The sequence below is a fragment of the Ambystoma mexicanum genome, chromosome 10 (assembly GCF_040938575.1).
Source record: "Ambystoma mexicanum isolate Mex_15411 chromosome 10, UKY_AmexF1_1, whole genome shotgun sequence".
Classification (NCBI taxonomy): Eukaryota; Metazoa; Chordata; class Amphibia; order Caudata; family Ambystomatidae; genus Ambystoma; species Ambystoma mexicanum.
In genome coordinates this window covers 193,841,756-193,857,140 of record NC_090932.1, presented here as the reverse complement: position 1 = coordinate 193,857,140, position 15,385 = coordinate 193,841,756, and the positions used below count along the sequence as shown (strand labels likewise).

The 15,385-nt window shown below is 48.4% G+C and overlaps 1 protein-coding gene across 8 annotated transcripts in view; it reads left to right on the top strand.

The window, feature by feature from the left end:
• SORBS3 (sorbin and SH3 domain containing 3) overlaps nt 1-15,385 on the top strand; it is a 683,012-nt gene that overhangs the window by 513,797 nt on the left and 153,830 nt on the right. For all 8 annotated transcript variants that reach the window (XM_069617708.1, XM_069617705.1, XM_069617709.1 and 5 more), the window contains one exon: nt 4,967-5,025. In XM_069617708.1, the coding sequence (XP_069473809.1) occupies nt 4,967-5,025 (59 nt within the window). The remainder of the gene's footprint in view (nt 1-4,966; nt 5,026-15,385) is intronic.

Here is a 15,385-nt window from a genome sequence, read left to right as displayed (position 1 = left end):
GAAAGGTGTGGCCAAGGCCGCCTGGCACCAGGTGTGTGCAAGAAGGGAGAAGGCGGCACTTGGTGTTAAGTAATAAGTGGCTGGGAAGAAAGGTGTGGCCAAGGCCGCCTGGCACCAGGTGTGTGCAAGAAGGGAGAAGGCGGCACTTGGTGTTAAGTAATAAGTGGCGGGGAAGAAAGGTGTGGCCAAGGCCGCCTGGCACCAGGTGTGTGCAAGAAGGGAGAAGGCGGCACTTGGTGTTAATACAGGTTTTAAGTGGCCCAAAAGGTCGGAGGTCCTTTTCATTAGTTTGTGAATACAAATTAAAGGAATTTGGGATTACAGGTTTCCCTCCTTCCCCAACTAAGAAGCCCCAGTGTCTGTCCGCAAGAAAAGATTAGTAAAGGATGAGTGGGAGGGGGAAGTGGACAGAAGTAACACTCTGCTCTGACACACACACACACACACACCTGCATGTTGCCAAGAAGAAGCCACAAGATGCTCACGTTACACATGAAGACTCGGGATGAAAGCAGCAACCCGATCTTGCATATCACATACTCAAAGAGCCCTCCCTCCCGCTAAGCAGTCTCTGCTCCTGCCGCCCGGCGCAACAGCAGGCAGCTTGCTTTTTGCAGCCAATGTAGACACTGATCATTTTAAATACTTCCCTGGGCTCCACCTGCGCGCCCGCTAAGATCAGGACATTTTGAAACGACTAAAGATGTTATGTGACTATTTCAGACATCTTTATGCCGCACAAACCCTTTTTGCGCGTGCACGATTGCATTAGTATCCGTCCATGTGTATCTGCAATGGTGCTAACGTGAATGCACATGCGCATTCTGAAATATACCAGAGCATCGCCCAGGGACTGATCATCCCAAGCTCTTCTTCTGCGCAGAACTAGCTCCATAGCGCAACAGAATGCTATACAGGCAGTCATGGGTCTGGAACACGAGGCGCTTCTGGAACACCAGGCGCGTCTGGAACACGAGGCGCGGCACGCAGCAGCGGGGCGTGGGCGCGTTGTTTGAGGCCATCTGGCTACAGAAACCTGCATATTGCGTTATGTTATCTGATACTGTGTCCATCGCTACTGTAGTGGTCTTACGGCACCTGGCCTTGTCCGCAAGGTGGCATATTGTGACTTTGCCCGGGTGTCACCAGACCTAAGGCTGTGGAAAGGAAGGGGAGGGTGGAGGAGGTGATAGGAAAGAGAAACCAGACAATAGACTGACTAAAACCAGGGAGGAAAAACATTTGGGCGGAGTGGGGGGAGGGGGAGTTACGGTAGTCGAAATTGGGATACGTTATTGTTAAGCATGAGTATGGGACTCAGTACAGCTTGGTTTAGAGATGAGTTTTACTCTGATGGCAATATCTAGACCCAGCGAGGCACGGTCCTACATATGTTTAGTTGGTGAATGGTTGTGTGAGGGACTTGAGAGATGCTCAAACAGGCCCTGGTAGTGTGGAGGCTTTCACCAGAGCCGTTTGTATGAAACAATCCCTTTATCAAAGGAGAGCATTGGGTTTGTGATGGGAAGAACATGTAATGGAACAGTAGTATAACGCAAAATGTACCGTTATTTTGCTTTTGTAGATTACATTTGTAAATATTTACAAGTTATGACCCACTGTCACCAGGTCAAATGTCCATTTTTTGGTCAATACCAAAAACAGAATTTCTGCCCAGTGGACCAAAACCAGGAACACAGCCACAAAGCCACAGCTCATCCCACAGACTATTCCTGAAGTGTAGTCTTTCTTGTACTGGGAAAATAATGTGCTTTTATTTAAAAACCCTATCGGTTAGTCCAGTGCCTCTGCCTTTGCCCTAACCTTTCCACGGTGGCATTAGAAGGTCCCAGGTGGTTGGCAAAGAGGCGTGACTTTCTTTGCTGGGGCAGAACGTGAATATAAAGCTCAGGGTGGTCGCAACAGCCCCCTTTTACAGTGCAAAGTGACAGAGAGACACGCGTGGGACATCTGCCTGGGCTCTGCAGAGCCAGAAGCTTGGAAACAGAGGAGTGTGTGTTTTTCCCCAGTATGAGAGTGAGGGCCATGGAATTAGAGGAAGCCCAAATGATTCCGAGGGTTGGAGAGTTGAGAAGGTGCATGTCTTGCACAGACTGAAGATGGCCTAGTATTTCGGGAGAGGCAAGATGGCTCTGGATTTGGAGAAGGTCCGCAAGATTATTTAAAGGGAGTTGAAAGGGTCCTAGAGTTGTAGAAAATTGTATGGGTCCAGCACGTGGAGCGATATGAGATGCCCCTGCAATTGCAGAGGGTGGGGCAGAGATATGATTGTTCTGCCTGTGGAAAGAGTGGAAACTGCTCAGAAGGTGGGGTGGGGGAGGAGACATTGCTTCAGCAGTTGGAGATAAGTGAGAAGGGTTTGGGATTTGAGTCCCATTAACATTATGTATTTATGTGTGTCTGTATGGGTGTATGTATGGGTGTATGTGTGTATGGGTGTATGTATGTATGGGGTGCATGTATGTATGTGTGTCTGTATGGGTATATGTATGGGTGTATGTGTGTCTGGGTGTATGTATGGGTGTATGTATGGGGTGCATGTATGTATGTGTGTCTGTATGGGTGTATGTATGGGTGTATGTGTGTCTGGGTGTATGTATGGGTGTATGCATGTATGAGGTGTATGTATGGGTGTATGGGTGTATTTATGTATGTATATATGGATGTATGTATGTATGGCCAACCTTGATCAGCAATACATGTCCTTCACCATTGATAACATTCCCATAAAAGTATCCTATAATGTCAAGACTCTTGGAGTCTACCTAGACTCGGATCTGACCATGGACAGACAAGTTAATGCCATTGCATCCTCATCTGCCTATTATTCTAAATTTCTTAACGCAGCCAGCCCCTTCCTATCCCGTCAGAACTGCCTTACCATTGCCAAGGCAATAATTGGGACAAGGCTCGACTATTGTAACACCCTCCTCATAGGGACTTCTGGCAAAAAATCTGGCGAAACTCAACTGGTTCAGAACAACGCCCTCAGGGCAGCCACAGGAACCTCAAGGAAAGACCACATGTTCGAAGTGAGAAGACAGGCCCATCGGCTCCCGGTCAAAGAGAGGATCATTTTTAAAACTCTTTCCCTCACACACAAATGCCATCATGATTTTGCACCTCCGTACCTTGTCCAAAGAATTTCCAAACACACCGCCACCAGACCTCTGAGAAAGGATTACTCCAACATGGTTCTCACCCCTAAGACACGAAGGGTCCGTGCTGATGGTTCGAGCTTTCCCACAATGGCCGCTTCACATTGGAATGCCCTTCCTTCTCACCTTAGATTGATTGAGTCCCACCAGGCATTCCACAAAGCATTCAAAACTAAGCTTTTTGTATGAACTTGTGTTGTAGATGATTACTGATGCAAGAATCGCAGAGCTGTAAAATCTATGTATGCGCCGGCTCTATATGCAATATAGAGCAATCTATGTATGCACCAGCTCTATACGCTATGACTAATGCTCCTGTAACGAAGAGAACTACCTGGTCACCTGTAAATCACTTAATCAAAATGTAGTTAAAAAATTCATGTAACAGCGCCTGGATGCCTCTGGGCTGTAAGTGCGCTATACAAATACAAATAAATAAATAAAATGTATGTATGTATGTACATACGGGTGTATGTATGTACAAGGCACAAGTCCTAAAATAGCGGGGGGGGGGGGGCTCAATAACATACTAATGGAAGAAGCGTCACTAGAAATAACAACATGAAAGTGAAATATGCAAATGTCATTTACTTGGCTTTGCTTAATCCAATAAAGTGCATGGGACGAATGGGCGTTTGCCTTTCATAATAGCAACACAAGCCATTTTCAGAGAGTTCTTTTATAAGGGTGTTGGAAAATTATAACTTTCCCTATTTGGGAATGTGTATACAGGAGCATCAGAGACATCTTCGAAGACATTTAGAGCATCATGGGTTGTATATAATGCACAGAAAGTTAAGGTTGGCATCTCACATGGATGTGAGATTTCCAGCACACCCCTTGTTCTCTAGGGGTAGCACCTGCCTACCAGGTGATGCCCGATTCCCAGGCGCTAGTTTTACCCCTGCTCATGAAATCTTAAATTCGACCCCTGTAGAGCACGTTATGTTGTTTCTATTCCGGGCCTCAGAAATACCCAGGGTGGGACCCTCTGAAGCAAAGTGGGGGTTCTCTGTCCACCCGCGTGCACCCTCGACTTGTGCCCTGAGTGTATGCCCGCGAACCTGGCTAGGAATCGACATGCCCCAAGGAGACGCCCCCTGGGGCTTACCGGTCGGGTGTGGGGGTAGCAGAAGAGCTGCAATCGAGCTGGGGGTCGGGGGGCTGTGAAGAAGGATCCTGTGGAGTGCTCAGCGATTGGCCAGGTGCTGGATAAAGTGCAGGGGTTGGCAGTGGCGATTCAGCAATGGGGAGGGGCAGTAGTCTCTTGCGTGCAGGTGAGTATTTACGATGCGGCAGGGGAAGTGGTCTGAAATGTTCTTTGGACATTGTGGGGGGGGATGTCTCAGCCTGCGATCTTCGAGTTCTTTTTAGACTGTTACCTGCAATGTTGCTTGCTTTTCATGCGCTTTGAGGCTGCTGTGCGCGCTATATAAACCCATATTCGCCTGCGACAGGTAGGCCCCCCTCGCTGCAGCCTCCCGGTCGGCTCTGTAGCTCTCGAACTTGTGGTGCCCGTCTCTCAGCCCCCTGAGCAGCCATTCTATGCCCATTCTTTGCCCCCATTGACCCCAGCAGGCAGCCCATGTGTTGCTTGCTTTTTCCCCGGTGCCTTCAGCTCACCACCTGCTTAGCCGCTACCGGTGGAGTTTAGGACCCCGGGAGCTCCTCTGCTCGACCTGTTGCCAAATTTGCAGACTTTCCTGCTCAGAAAGTGTTGTAGGAATGCGCGAGCAGCCAGCCTCACCCAGTCCTCATCTGACCCGCTCCTCTCTCTTCCTCTGCAGGGTCCTGCGGCGGGACCCCCGCCTGCGGCTGCAGCCACTCCCGAGGACCCCCGCGCACTGTAAGTACCCAACTTTGCCCCTTGCTGGGAAGAGCCAGCCCGTGTCAGGTGATGGGGAGCTCCCTCTCCCTGCCCCGTGAAGTGCTGGCGAGGGAGGGGGCACGGAGACAGGACGACAGGCGGAGATTCCCCGGGGGGAGACACCGGGCGGTGGGCAGCAGGGTGAGCGCGGTGCTCGGGAGTGGGAAAGGGGGCGAGTGGTCAGGGAAGGGAAAGGAAGAGGGAAGTTACAAGGAAGGGCAGGGAGGGGGAGGAGATGGCAGGAATGTAGGCAGAAAAAGAGGGAGACCGCGGGGGTGGGGAGAAAAGTTTAGCGATACGGGAGAGATCAAGGCGTCTCGAGAGTGAGAAGGGGGCGAGGTGGAAGACGAGAGATGACAAAAGTGAGGGAGCCGGGCGGCGAGGTGGGCTCATGTCCCCCGCTTTAGGCGGTGTGTCAGTGTGCTGCTGGGAGCCTCGTCCATGCACCACGGGGGTTTGGGGAGGGAGGTCGCCAGGGAGGGGAAGTTTATGCACATGCTCTTTGGGTAAAGTAGGGCACATGCCATCCTTCAAGTGGGGGGGAGGGGCGGGGGCCGTCTTTCCATTCCCTCCTGATCGTAGGGAAGGGGATGGCTTCCTGCGCCTGGGGGGGGGGAGTGAGGGTAGTCGACACCCCTCTCCCCTTTGGGTGCTCTCATACCCCGCGCGGTGGTGTAGATGGAGGCCTTCGCATGTCTGCCTGTGGCTTAAGTGTGGTGCAGACCCTTCACAGGTATGACTTCCTCTGGGTTGACCACCCAACATGCCCAGCTGCAGATTGGGTGGGTAAGGTGATCCCACTAGAGACCTACTGTGGTGATTGGGTGGCTAGAGTGTTCCCTCGCAGCATCTCCTGTGGATTGGGTAGGCGTAGGTCGTCCACACATGACCCCCTGTGGATGGGTGGCTAGAGTGTTCCCTCACAGGATCCCCTGTGGATTGGGTAGGTGTAGGTCGTCCACACATGACCACCTGTGCATGGGTGGCTAGAGTGTTCCCTCGCAGGATCCCCTGTGGATTGGGTAGGTGTAGGTCATCGACACATGACCCCCTGCGGATGGGTGGCTAGAGTGTTCCCTCACAGGATCCCCTGTGGATTGGGTGGGTAGTGTGTTCTCTCGCGGGATCTCCTGTGGATTGGACGGGTTGAGTGTTCCCTCGCAGGATCCCCTGTGGAGTGGATGGGTAGTGTGTTCTCTCGCAGGATCTGCTGTGTATCGGGAAGCTGTAGTGCTCTGTCACAGGATCCCCTGTGGATTGGGTAGGTGGAGTGTTTCCTCACAGGACCTCCCATGGATCGAACGGGTAGCGTGTTCGCGTGGATCGGGAAGGTGTAGTGCTCTTGTCACAGTACCGCCTGTGGATTAGGTGGGTAAAGTGCTGGTAGAGTGTTTCATCACAGGATCGCCAGAGGACTGGGTAGGTGTAGTGCTCCCTCACATGACCTCATATGGATTTTGTGGGTAGAATGACTCCTCAAACAACTGCCTGTGGATTGGGTGGGTAGGGTATTATCTCACAGGACCTAATGTGGATTGAGTGTGTAGTGCTCCCTCACTTGACCTCCTGTGGATTGAATGGGTAGAGTGGTCCCTCACATGACCGGCTGCGGATTGGACGGGTATAGTGGTGCCGCACATGACCTCCTGTGGATTGGATGGGTAGAGTGGTTCCTCACACTGCCTCCTGTGGATTGGGTGGGTATACTGCTTCCTCACATGGCCTTCTATTGATTGATCCCTTATATGACCTGCAGACGATTACCTCGCAGCACATCCTGTGGATTGGGTGGGTAGAGTATTATCTCAGAGGACCTAATGTGGATTGAGTGTGTTGTGCTCCCTCACTTGACCTCCTGTAGATTGGGTGGGTAGAGTGCTTCCTCACATTACCTCCCGTGGATTGCTCCCTCACATATCCTTCTGTGGATTGGATGAAGTGTTCCTCACACGACCTCCTGTGGATTGGGTGGGTATACTGCTTCCTCACATGGCCTTCCATGGATTGATCCCTTATATGACCTCCAGATGATTACCTCGCAGGACATCCTGAGGATTGGGTGGGTAAAGTATTCCCTCAGAAGAGCTCATGTGGTTTGGGGGTGTAGAGTGCACCCTCACTTGACCTCATATGGTTTGGATGTGTGGAGTACTCCCTCACACATCCTCCTGTGGACTGGGTGGGTAGAGTGCTTTCTCAAATGACCTCCTGTAGATTGCTCCCTCACAGAACCTCATGTGTATTGGGTGTTTAGAGTGCCCCCTCAATTAACCTCATGTGGACTGGTTGGTTGGGTGGGTAGAGTGCTTCCTCACATGTCCTCCTGTTGATTTCTTCCTCGTCTGACGTCCAGTGGATTGCATGTGTAGAATATTGCCTCACAAGACCTCATGTGTATTGAGTATGTAGAGTGCCCCCTCACTTAACCTCGTGTGGACTGGTTGGTTGGGTAGAGTGCTTCCTCACATGACCTCCTGTGTATTTCTCTTTTGTATGACATCCAGTTGATTGGGTGGCTAGAGTATTGCCTCACAAGACCTCATGTGTATTGGGTGTGTAGAGTTCTCCCTCACTTAACCTCATAGAATGGCTGCGTAGAGTGCTTCCTCACATGGCCTTCCATGGATGGATCCTTTATATGACCTCCAGACGATTGAGTGGGTAGAGTATCACCTTGCAGGACATCTTGTTGATTGGGTGGGTAAATTATTCCCTCAGAAGAGCTCGTTTGTTTTGGGTGTGTAGAGTACACCCTCACATGACCTCTTGTGGTTTGGGTGTGTGGAGTGCTCCCTCACACGTCCTCATGTGGATTGGGTGGGTAGAGTGCTTCCTCACATGACCTCCCGTGGATTTCTCTCTTGTATGACCTCCAGTGGATTGGGTGGGTAGAGTATTGCCTCACAAGACCTCATGTGTATTGGGTGTGTAGAGTGCTCCCTCCCTTGACCTTATGTGGTTTGGGTGTGTAGGTGTGTAGAGTGCTCCCTCACTTAACCTCCTGTGGATTGGGTGGGTAGAGTGCTTCCTCACATGACTTCTCATGGATTTCTCCCTTGTATGACCTTCAGTGGATTGGGTGGGTAGAGTATTGCCTCACAAGACCTTGTGTGTTACTTCCTGCACCCTGATACCCTTGGGTCTGACGCACATAATAAATAATTAAACAAACAATCAAACATGGCCTCCTGTGTGTTTCTCCCTCATATGACCTCCAGTCGATTGGGTGGCTAGAGTATTGCCTCACAAGACCTCATGTGTACTGGGTGTGTAGAGTGCTCCCCCACTTAACCTCATATAGAATGGGTGGGTAGAGTGCTTCCTCACATGACCGCTCGTAGATTTCTCCTTCGTATGATCTCCAGTGGATTGGGCGGGTAGAGTATTGCCTCACAAGACCTCGTGTGCACTGGCTGTGTGGAGTGCTCCCTCACTTAACCTCATGTAGAATGGATTGGTAGAGTGTTTCCTCACATGACCTTCCGTGGATGTCTCCCTCGTATGACCTCCAGTGCATTGGGTGGGTAGAGTATTGCCTCACAAGACCTTATGGGGATTGAGTGTGCTGTGCTCCCTCACTTAACCTCCTGTGGATTGGGTGGGTAGAGTGCTTCCTCACATGACCTCCCGTGGATTTCTCCCTGGTCTGTATGACCCCCAGTGCATTGGGTGGGTAGAGTATTGCCTCACAAGACCTTATGTGGATTGGCTTGGTACAGTTCTTCCCCACATGGCCGCCTTTGGATTCGGCGGGGTGACGTCCACATGCCCTGCGTGGAATCTCGTTAAAACGACTCCCTGTGTGCTGGGCATGTTCTGTCCTATGTTACATCATCTGAGGGCGGGAGGGGTGTGGGGGCGCATAGCGTGAGGTCAGCACACAGTGTTCTGTCTGGAGTTGGGAAATACCTTAGCTGTTAGTCATTGAGGGATGAATAATTCACTGGAAGCGGTGGGCGCTGGTGCCAGGCTGTTTATTTATTTATAGAGCAGGTTAATCTCATGTGCTTCAAGGCGCTGGAGAGAGGAGAGTCTGAGAAGAAGCTAGCGTTGGCACAGAGGGGGTGTACGGAGGTTATGAATGTGGTGTGCCAGAGGAGAGTGGCGGTAATTTACCAGGTGGTGCGGCAGATCGGAATTGCCACGGCTGTGTGGGAATCCTAGCACCGGGTTACCGTCGGGTTCCTCGAGTCCTTACGGAGGTGTTTTGACAGAGCTGCGTGTTGGTCCCACTTCTGCACTATCACTGGGTGCCGCGGGATTGCATCAGGCGAGCTGCGTGTCGGACCTCATTCTGCAACAGCTGGGCGTGTGTGCCTCGGGCAGAAGTGGGATGCATTATGGGAGGAGCAGGAGGTGCTACTGGGGACAGACGGAGGTGCTTTCGCAGAGCTGCGTGTCGGTTCCGGCCCTGAAATAGCAGGGGAGGGTGCACCTCACTGGAGTGCTTCTGCAAGGTGAAGTGCTGGCCCCTCTAGCAGCAAGGATGGCTTCCGGCACACCCGCCGAGCAGCCTGGGGGGGCCAAGCCAGGATGGAGGGTATTTGTGAGAGCTGCGTGATGTTTTCACTCCTTCAGCAGCAGGGCTGGCTGCAATAGCATTTTGCGCCTACTCTGTCAGATTGAAGGTGCATCCGCGCCGAGAAGTGCTGAAGCAGAAGCGGAGGCGCTGTAGGAGCTGCAGGAGGCGCTGTAGGAGCTGCGCGAGGTGCACCGGAATAGCAACGGGGACGCTATAGGCCAGGATCAGGAATACAGTGCGTGTGTGCCTCGGCTCTGTGGCGCGGAGTGCGTGCGGTGGTGAGCGCATGGAGAGAGCTTACACTTGGAATTTGAGTCTTATCACCCGGCCGAGCTTTGTGTATGGCGTGCGGGAACATGCGTAGAAGCCCCCGGGGCCGGGCGAAGCCCTGCGCCTGCAGGTGGACTGGGGAGGGAGGGACACGTTGAATGGGGCGAGCGGTCGAGGGAGAGACGCTCCCGGCCCCGTTGCTAATTGCGGTGTCACTGGGTCAGGCAATCCAGCGGCCTCGCAGAGTTACTTGCATTTTTCAGCTGCCATGCGAGGGGCTCCGGGGAACCGCAAGGGAGCCAGGCAGAGCCGGCTCAGCGGGCCCGAAACCACTGGCCTAGTTCCCTGAGACTGACTGGGCAGGCACTCTCTCGGCCACACCGCCGCGAGGCCCTCGCAATGCGAAGTTGTGCGCTATACAAATGCTGGTTACATAACACGTGTCAAGAGAAAACACTTCACACCGGGATGTGCTGGCTTTTCAGCGGTCTGGAAAATGCTACCCAGCTGACCTTGCCTAGCCAAAACTTAATTGTTGAGGGCCTCTTGGGGACTGTTAGCCTAAAAGCACTAGATGGTGTTTGTGGTGTAATGTGTCCGTATAAATGATTGGAAATAATTGTCTAAACATGTGTAATCAGTTATTACGCTTCAGTGGTGACGTCACATTGCCTGCTGCTCGAGCCAGCAGAGAGCAGAATTCCAGCTGTTACTGCAGTGCTTGCAGCCTTGACAAGCTTTCCAGTTCCCTGCATGCAGACTAGTCTCCTGAGACACTTTACACCCATTAATTGACAAGGATATGCGTATGGTAAAATATTTACAGCTGGTAAAATAGCTCAGTGGGTTGAGCGCTTGCTGCTGCGATCTGTTATTGAACTGCAGATCGCAGGTTCGGATTCCGCCAAGGCCAACTTAGCCTTTCATCCAAGCTGGATAAATGAGTACCAACTTCAGTTGGGTGATTCTGTATGAACATATGTGCTATGTACAGCGCTTTGGGGAAAGCGCTATTTAAATAACACATCATTTCACGTGTGCACTGCTGGAGTTGAACACACGTCTGCAAGAATCTGCATGTTATTATTTTGCAACACGAAATGCAAACGTTTGTTCGTTGCATTTTATCTAACACTATTTTTGGCTCAACATTAGGAGCTTCATATTAGCTTCTTAAAATCCAAACACATTCTACATTGAATATAAGGACCAGCAACTTGGAATTCTCTTACATTAGATTAGGCAAGAGGCCAGGTGTTCAAGGGGAGGACTGCACTCTTCCACCTGTCAAATGGAACAGAGGATATTCCGTACCTACACACAGGAACTTTGGACAATACATTATGGTACACATACACTATAATTGCGCCACAACTTGACCAGCGATTAAAAGGCTGTAGTCAACCAGTAATTTAAAAATTGGGTCAGGAAACCATATCAAAAGATCACGATTCTCTCCAGTAGAGAAAAGTATCTTTCGATCTTAAAAAACAAAATGGAAAATAGGAAGATATATGGAAGGCTTTTAATCAATTATATGGCGAAGCCTTTCCCTCCCCCTCTTTATTTTCATTTACTTATTTATTTTTTCTTTCCTTTTTCTTTTTAGACTGTGGTAGAGTTGGCTTGATGTTTTATTACTGCTTTTTTATGTGACTACCTGCTATGTATAACTTTCCGCTGTTTATGTTACAATACATTCAATAAAAATAGGTTTTGAAAAGGAAAGAAAAGAGCACGTTTTCATTTGCCACCAAGATGGCGACACTGTCTGACTGAAGCCAGGTGGGTTCTTTCATGGCCAAATCAAACCCCCAGTTACAGGTCACGAACCAGTCCCAAACCAGCACCCAGGATTTGTCTATGGTGTATAAAACGGCTTACTTGACTACAGAGAAGTTGATGCCACCAGTTGCCTGGAAATGGAGCCACCCCAGCTCTAAAGCCCCTCTTTCCCTAGCTGGGCTGCACCTCACTTGATTAGGGATGTCCAGAAGCGTCCACAATCAATTGACTTCGCAGCCTCGTATCAACGTTGTATGGACGATATTGAAATGTTGTTCAATACAAAAGCCATCCAAATAGATAGCAATGTTGCTAAATGTCTCTCGAGAACTCAAAACTGGATGGTAGCAAACAAACCTCTCGAAAAGGCAAAAGACGGCCATCTTAAACCTGGCGAGTAAACCAGACTTATCCATCGCAGTCAAGAGGCCTGACACACTAGGCCCCAAACCTACACCAAACCAAAGCGGATCAAAACGTCTAGGCATCATCTTTCACTTAAATCTCACCTTTAGGCTGTACATTAACACCCTTAACAAAAACACCAACCTCCAAGTTCACACCGTCAAAACAAAATATTCTGTTTTCTTAGGCCCTGACCACAAAACCTAACTTGTCCAAGCTTAAGTCCTGAGCAAGCTGGAGTATTGCAACTAGAAGGGACCGTCTGGCCAAACATCTGATTTAATAAAGGTGACTAGTCCAAAATAGAGCGGCAAAACAGACCGTTCTGACCTTTGGCATCAGTAATTATCACTGACATGGGAAACAAATCACCCAACGAGCCAATTGTACCACCCTCAAATGTTTCTGGAACAGCGTCCAGATTACCTATCAATAGGCTTCACCCAGTGCAAGCCCCCAGGCACGCTAGATCATGGCCAGCAAGAAAACTACAATTCCTCGCCACGTAGAAAAATAAATCAACCAGCAGGGTTCTTTTGTCACAAGCCCATGAACTTTGGTGCAATTTCGAAGCTGTAATCAGGGTACTATAGTTATATATATATATATATATATATATAATATATATATATATATATATATATATATATATATATGAGCCTTCTTATATCTTCTTAAAGTACTTTCCATAGAATTTAATCTGACCTCATAGTGCACATGCATGGGGCAATAAGGAGGCCCCAAACACACAATTAATTTGTGCTCATGATAATGTGATTGTCATTTTTTGGCGCTGTTGTTTCTTTCTTCCTTCCTTACTTTAGTTTCCTTGTATGTGATATGATAGGTTATTTATAACGCGCCTAATAAGCGCTAAATACCCAGAGGTTTCTAAGCGCCTACCCGGGGATCGAACCTGTGTTGGTCCGTGTCATCTTGCTTCCAAGACGAGCACGTTGCCCTTTAGCTATCCTCCCGAAGCCCGGCTCTAATTTGTATGCATTCTGGGTTTTTATATGTATTTTATGTACTAACGCAAGTATGTCGTACGTGTGAAATTGTTAGCTATTCCATGTTTAACATTACGCAACACTATGATACAGTAGCATTTATTATTTTACTATCGGAAATGACGAGATTAAAAATATAGTACTTTTTTCGTACATGCTGCAGCCATTGCCTATGTGTATGTATAATTAGGTTCCTGGATAAACAACACTCAAATATAATGTTTTCTTTAGATGAGAACATTCTTTAATACATTAAGTAGGTTATGATAGATCTCCCGATCACCCCTGATATCTTGTTACCAACATTATAAACACAACCCCTTGTAGGGACTGTTCATGAACATTATTTTAATACGTGATGTCATCAATGACATTTGTGATGTCATCTTTCATGTACTGAGTGTTTGTCTTAGTGCATGGTGGTGGCGCTTATGGTTGCTTAGCTTACCATAACTGGCACTTTTCTTGGGTTTTTCCATAACATCCCTTTTAACGTTTTTTCATTGAATTTCATAGCTTTTTATTAGTGCAAATTAACCATAATGTTCCTTTAACAAAGACTTTTCAATGAATTTCATGTTTTTTTACCAGTGCACCCCAATTTGCTACAATTTACTAATATCATACTTACCCCAATATAGCAACATTTATCTCCAATTTAGAAAGATTCACCTTAAAACTCTGCCATTCACCCCCCTTCTAGCATCATTTTGAACACTTCTATACACTTTTTCCACTGTTTTTGTGTTCGCCGATGTTCGCGAACGTCTGACATCATCGCAGACTTTTCAGAAGTGTCATGTGACCTCGCGCTCACACGCAGCATGAGGTTTCCGCGGGCACACCCGCACTTCACAAACGGGTCTCTGCTTCGCAAACAGTTTGGGACTGTATTTTTCAGCTCATGTAGGAATTTTGAAGCTCAAAATGTACACTTGCACAGCTCCTACACATATTCTTACTCATTATACATCACACAATCTAGCACACAGCACATACTTGGAAGAATATTAAGAAACCTGCTATTGTATCACAATACTTCAAAAGACAATCAAGAAGACTAGGAAGATGAGGTAGAGGAAGTGCCAACCTCTGGCATCCAGAGAGAATCATGGGTGTGGCTGTTCTTTACCACTGTTGGGAATGTACCAAAGGGTAAAGCTACAAAAGTGAAATGCACTGAGTGCACTTTGTACTCAGTCGTGGACTACCTGGACATTACTCCTACGGGACCACCTCCATGCGCCGCCACACCAAATCCAACCACTGCAATGCTCTCAGAAAGGTTGTTCCTTCCTTAGTAAGTAGTAGGCTGCCTTCCCCCACATCATCTTCCTCAACCAATACTGTAACCACACAGCCTACTTCTGCGGGACACAAAATCCCACCAGCTACCTTGCAAGCGATAAAAGAGGCTGTTGATCCATATCTTTCAAAAACAGAAGTACTCTGTATATACTGTAACGCACCACTCTGCAGTTTGAAGCTGTAATCAAGGAGCATGAGAAACACTGCCCTCAACCTTAGATTTAACACACGTGCAACATCTTGCCCTGTCCACCAGCACCTCCATATGTGTGGTGTGTGCCTCTTCCCTCATTTCCCTTCCCACCTTACTTTCTGGCCTCTCCCCTGCAAAAAAAATGTAAATACATTAAAAAGGTTCCTTTAGGAACCACCTTTCACAGTTAAAAATAGAACAAAACAATAAGCTTATAGCCTCCATCTACTTTACATTTTTCATTAAAGTAGTTAGATTCCATAAGATTCTCCAACTGCATTTTCTACTATGCTAATGCAAACAATGGACACTTGTATACTAGAGAAATAAAAAGCTCAGAAAAAAAATTCTGTCTGAATTTCTTCTCTCTAGTATACAATAAACACCAGAATCCATTGCCATTTATAACTCTCCTCAGTCTTTAGAAAACCCAGATTGCCCATGCACACCACCACACAAGATAGCCCATCTACTCTTTTTAGTGTTATGTTTGTAACACTCCCTCCTTGACTGCTTTAAACCATTCACACATATATCCACCGTTCACTTAAAAAAACTCTACATATAGCCTATCAACATATTAAACTTCTACCCTCCAACTGCTACTTATAATGTTCTACAAATCTTATGCATCTACATTTCCCATACGTATACCAAAAAATTGTACATAGTGCTTCTATGCACATATGCATTGTTCAGTGACAGAAGCACAGAAATAAAAGGGGCGGTCCAGATGCAAAAGTGCTCATGGGAGCCCTGGAGGGAAGTGCCAAAGGATGCCAAGGTGGGAGGCCACTAGCTAACTGCTGGGGCATAGGAGTCCCAAGGGTGGGGTACATCCTAACC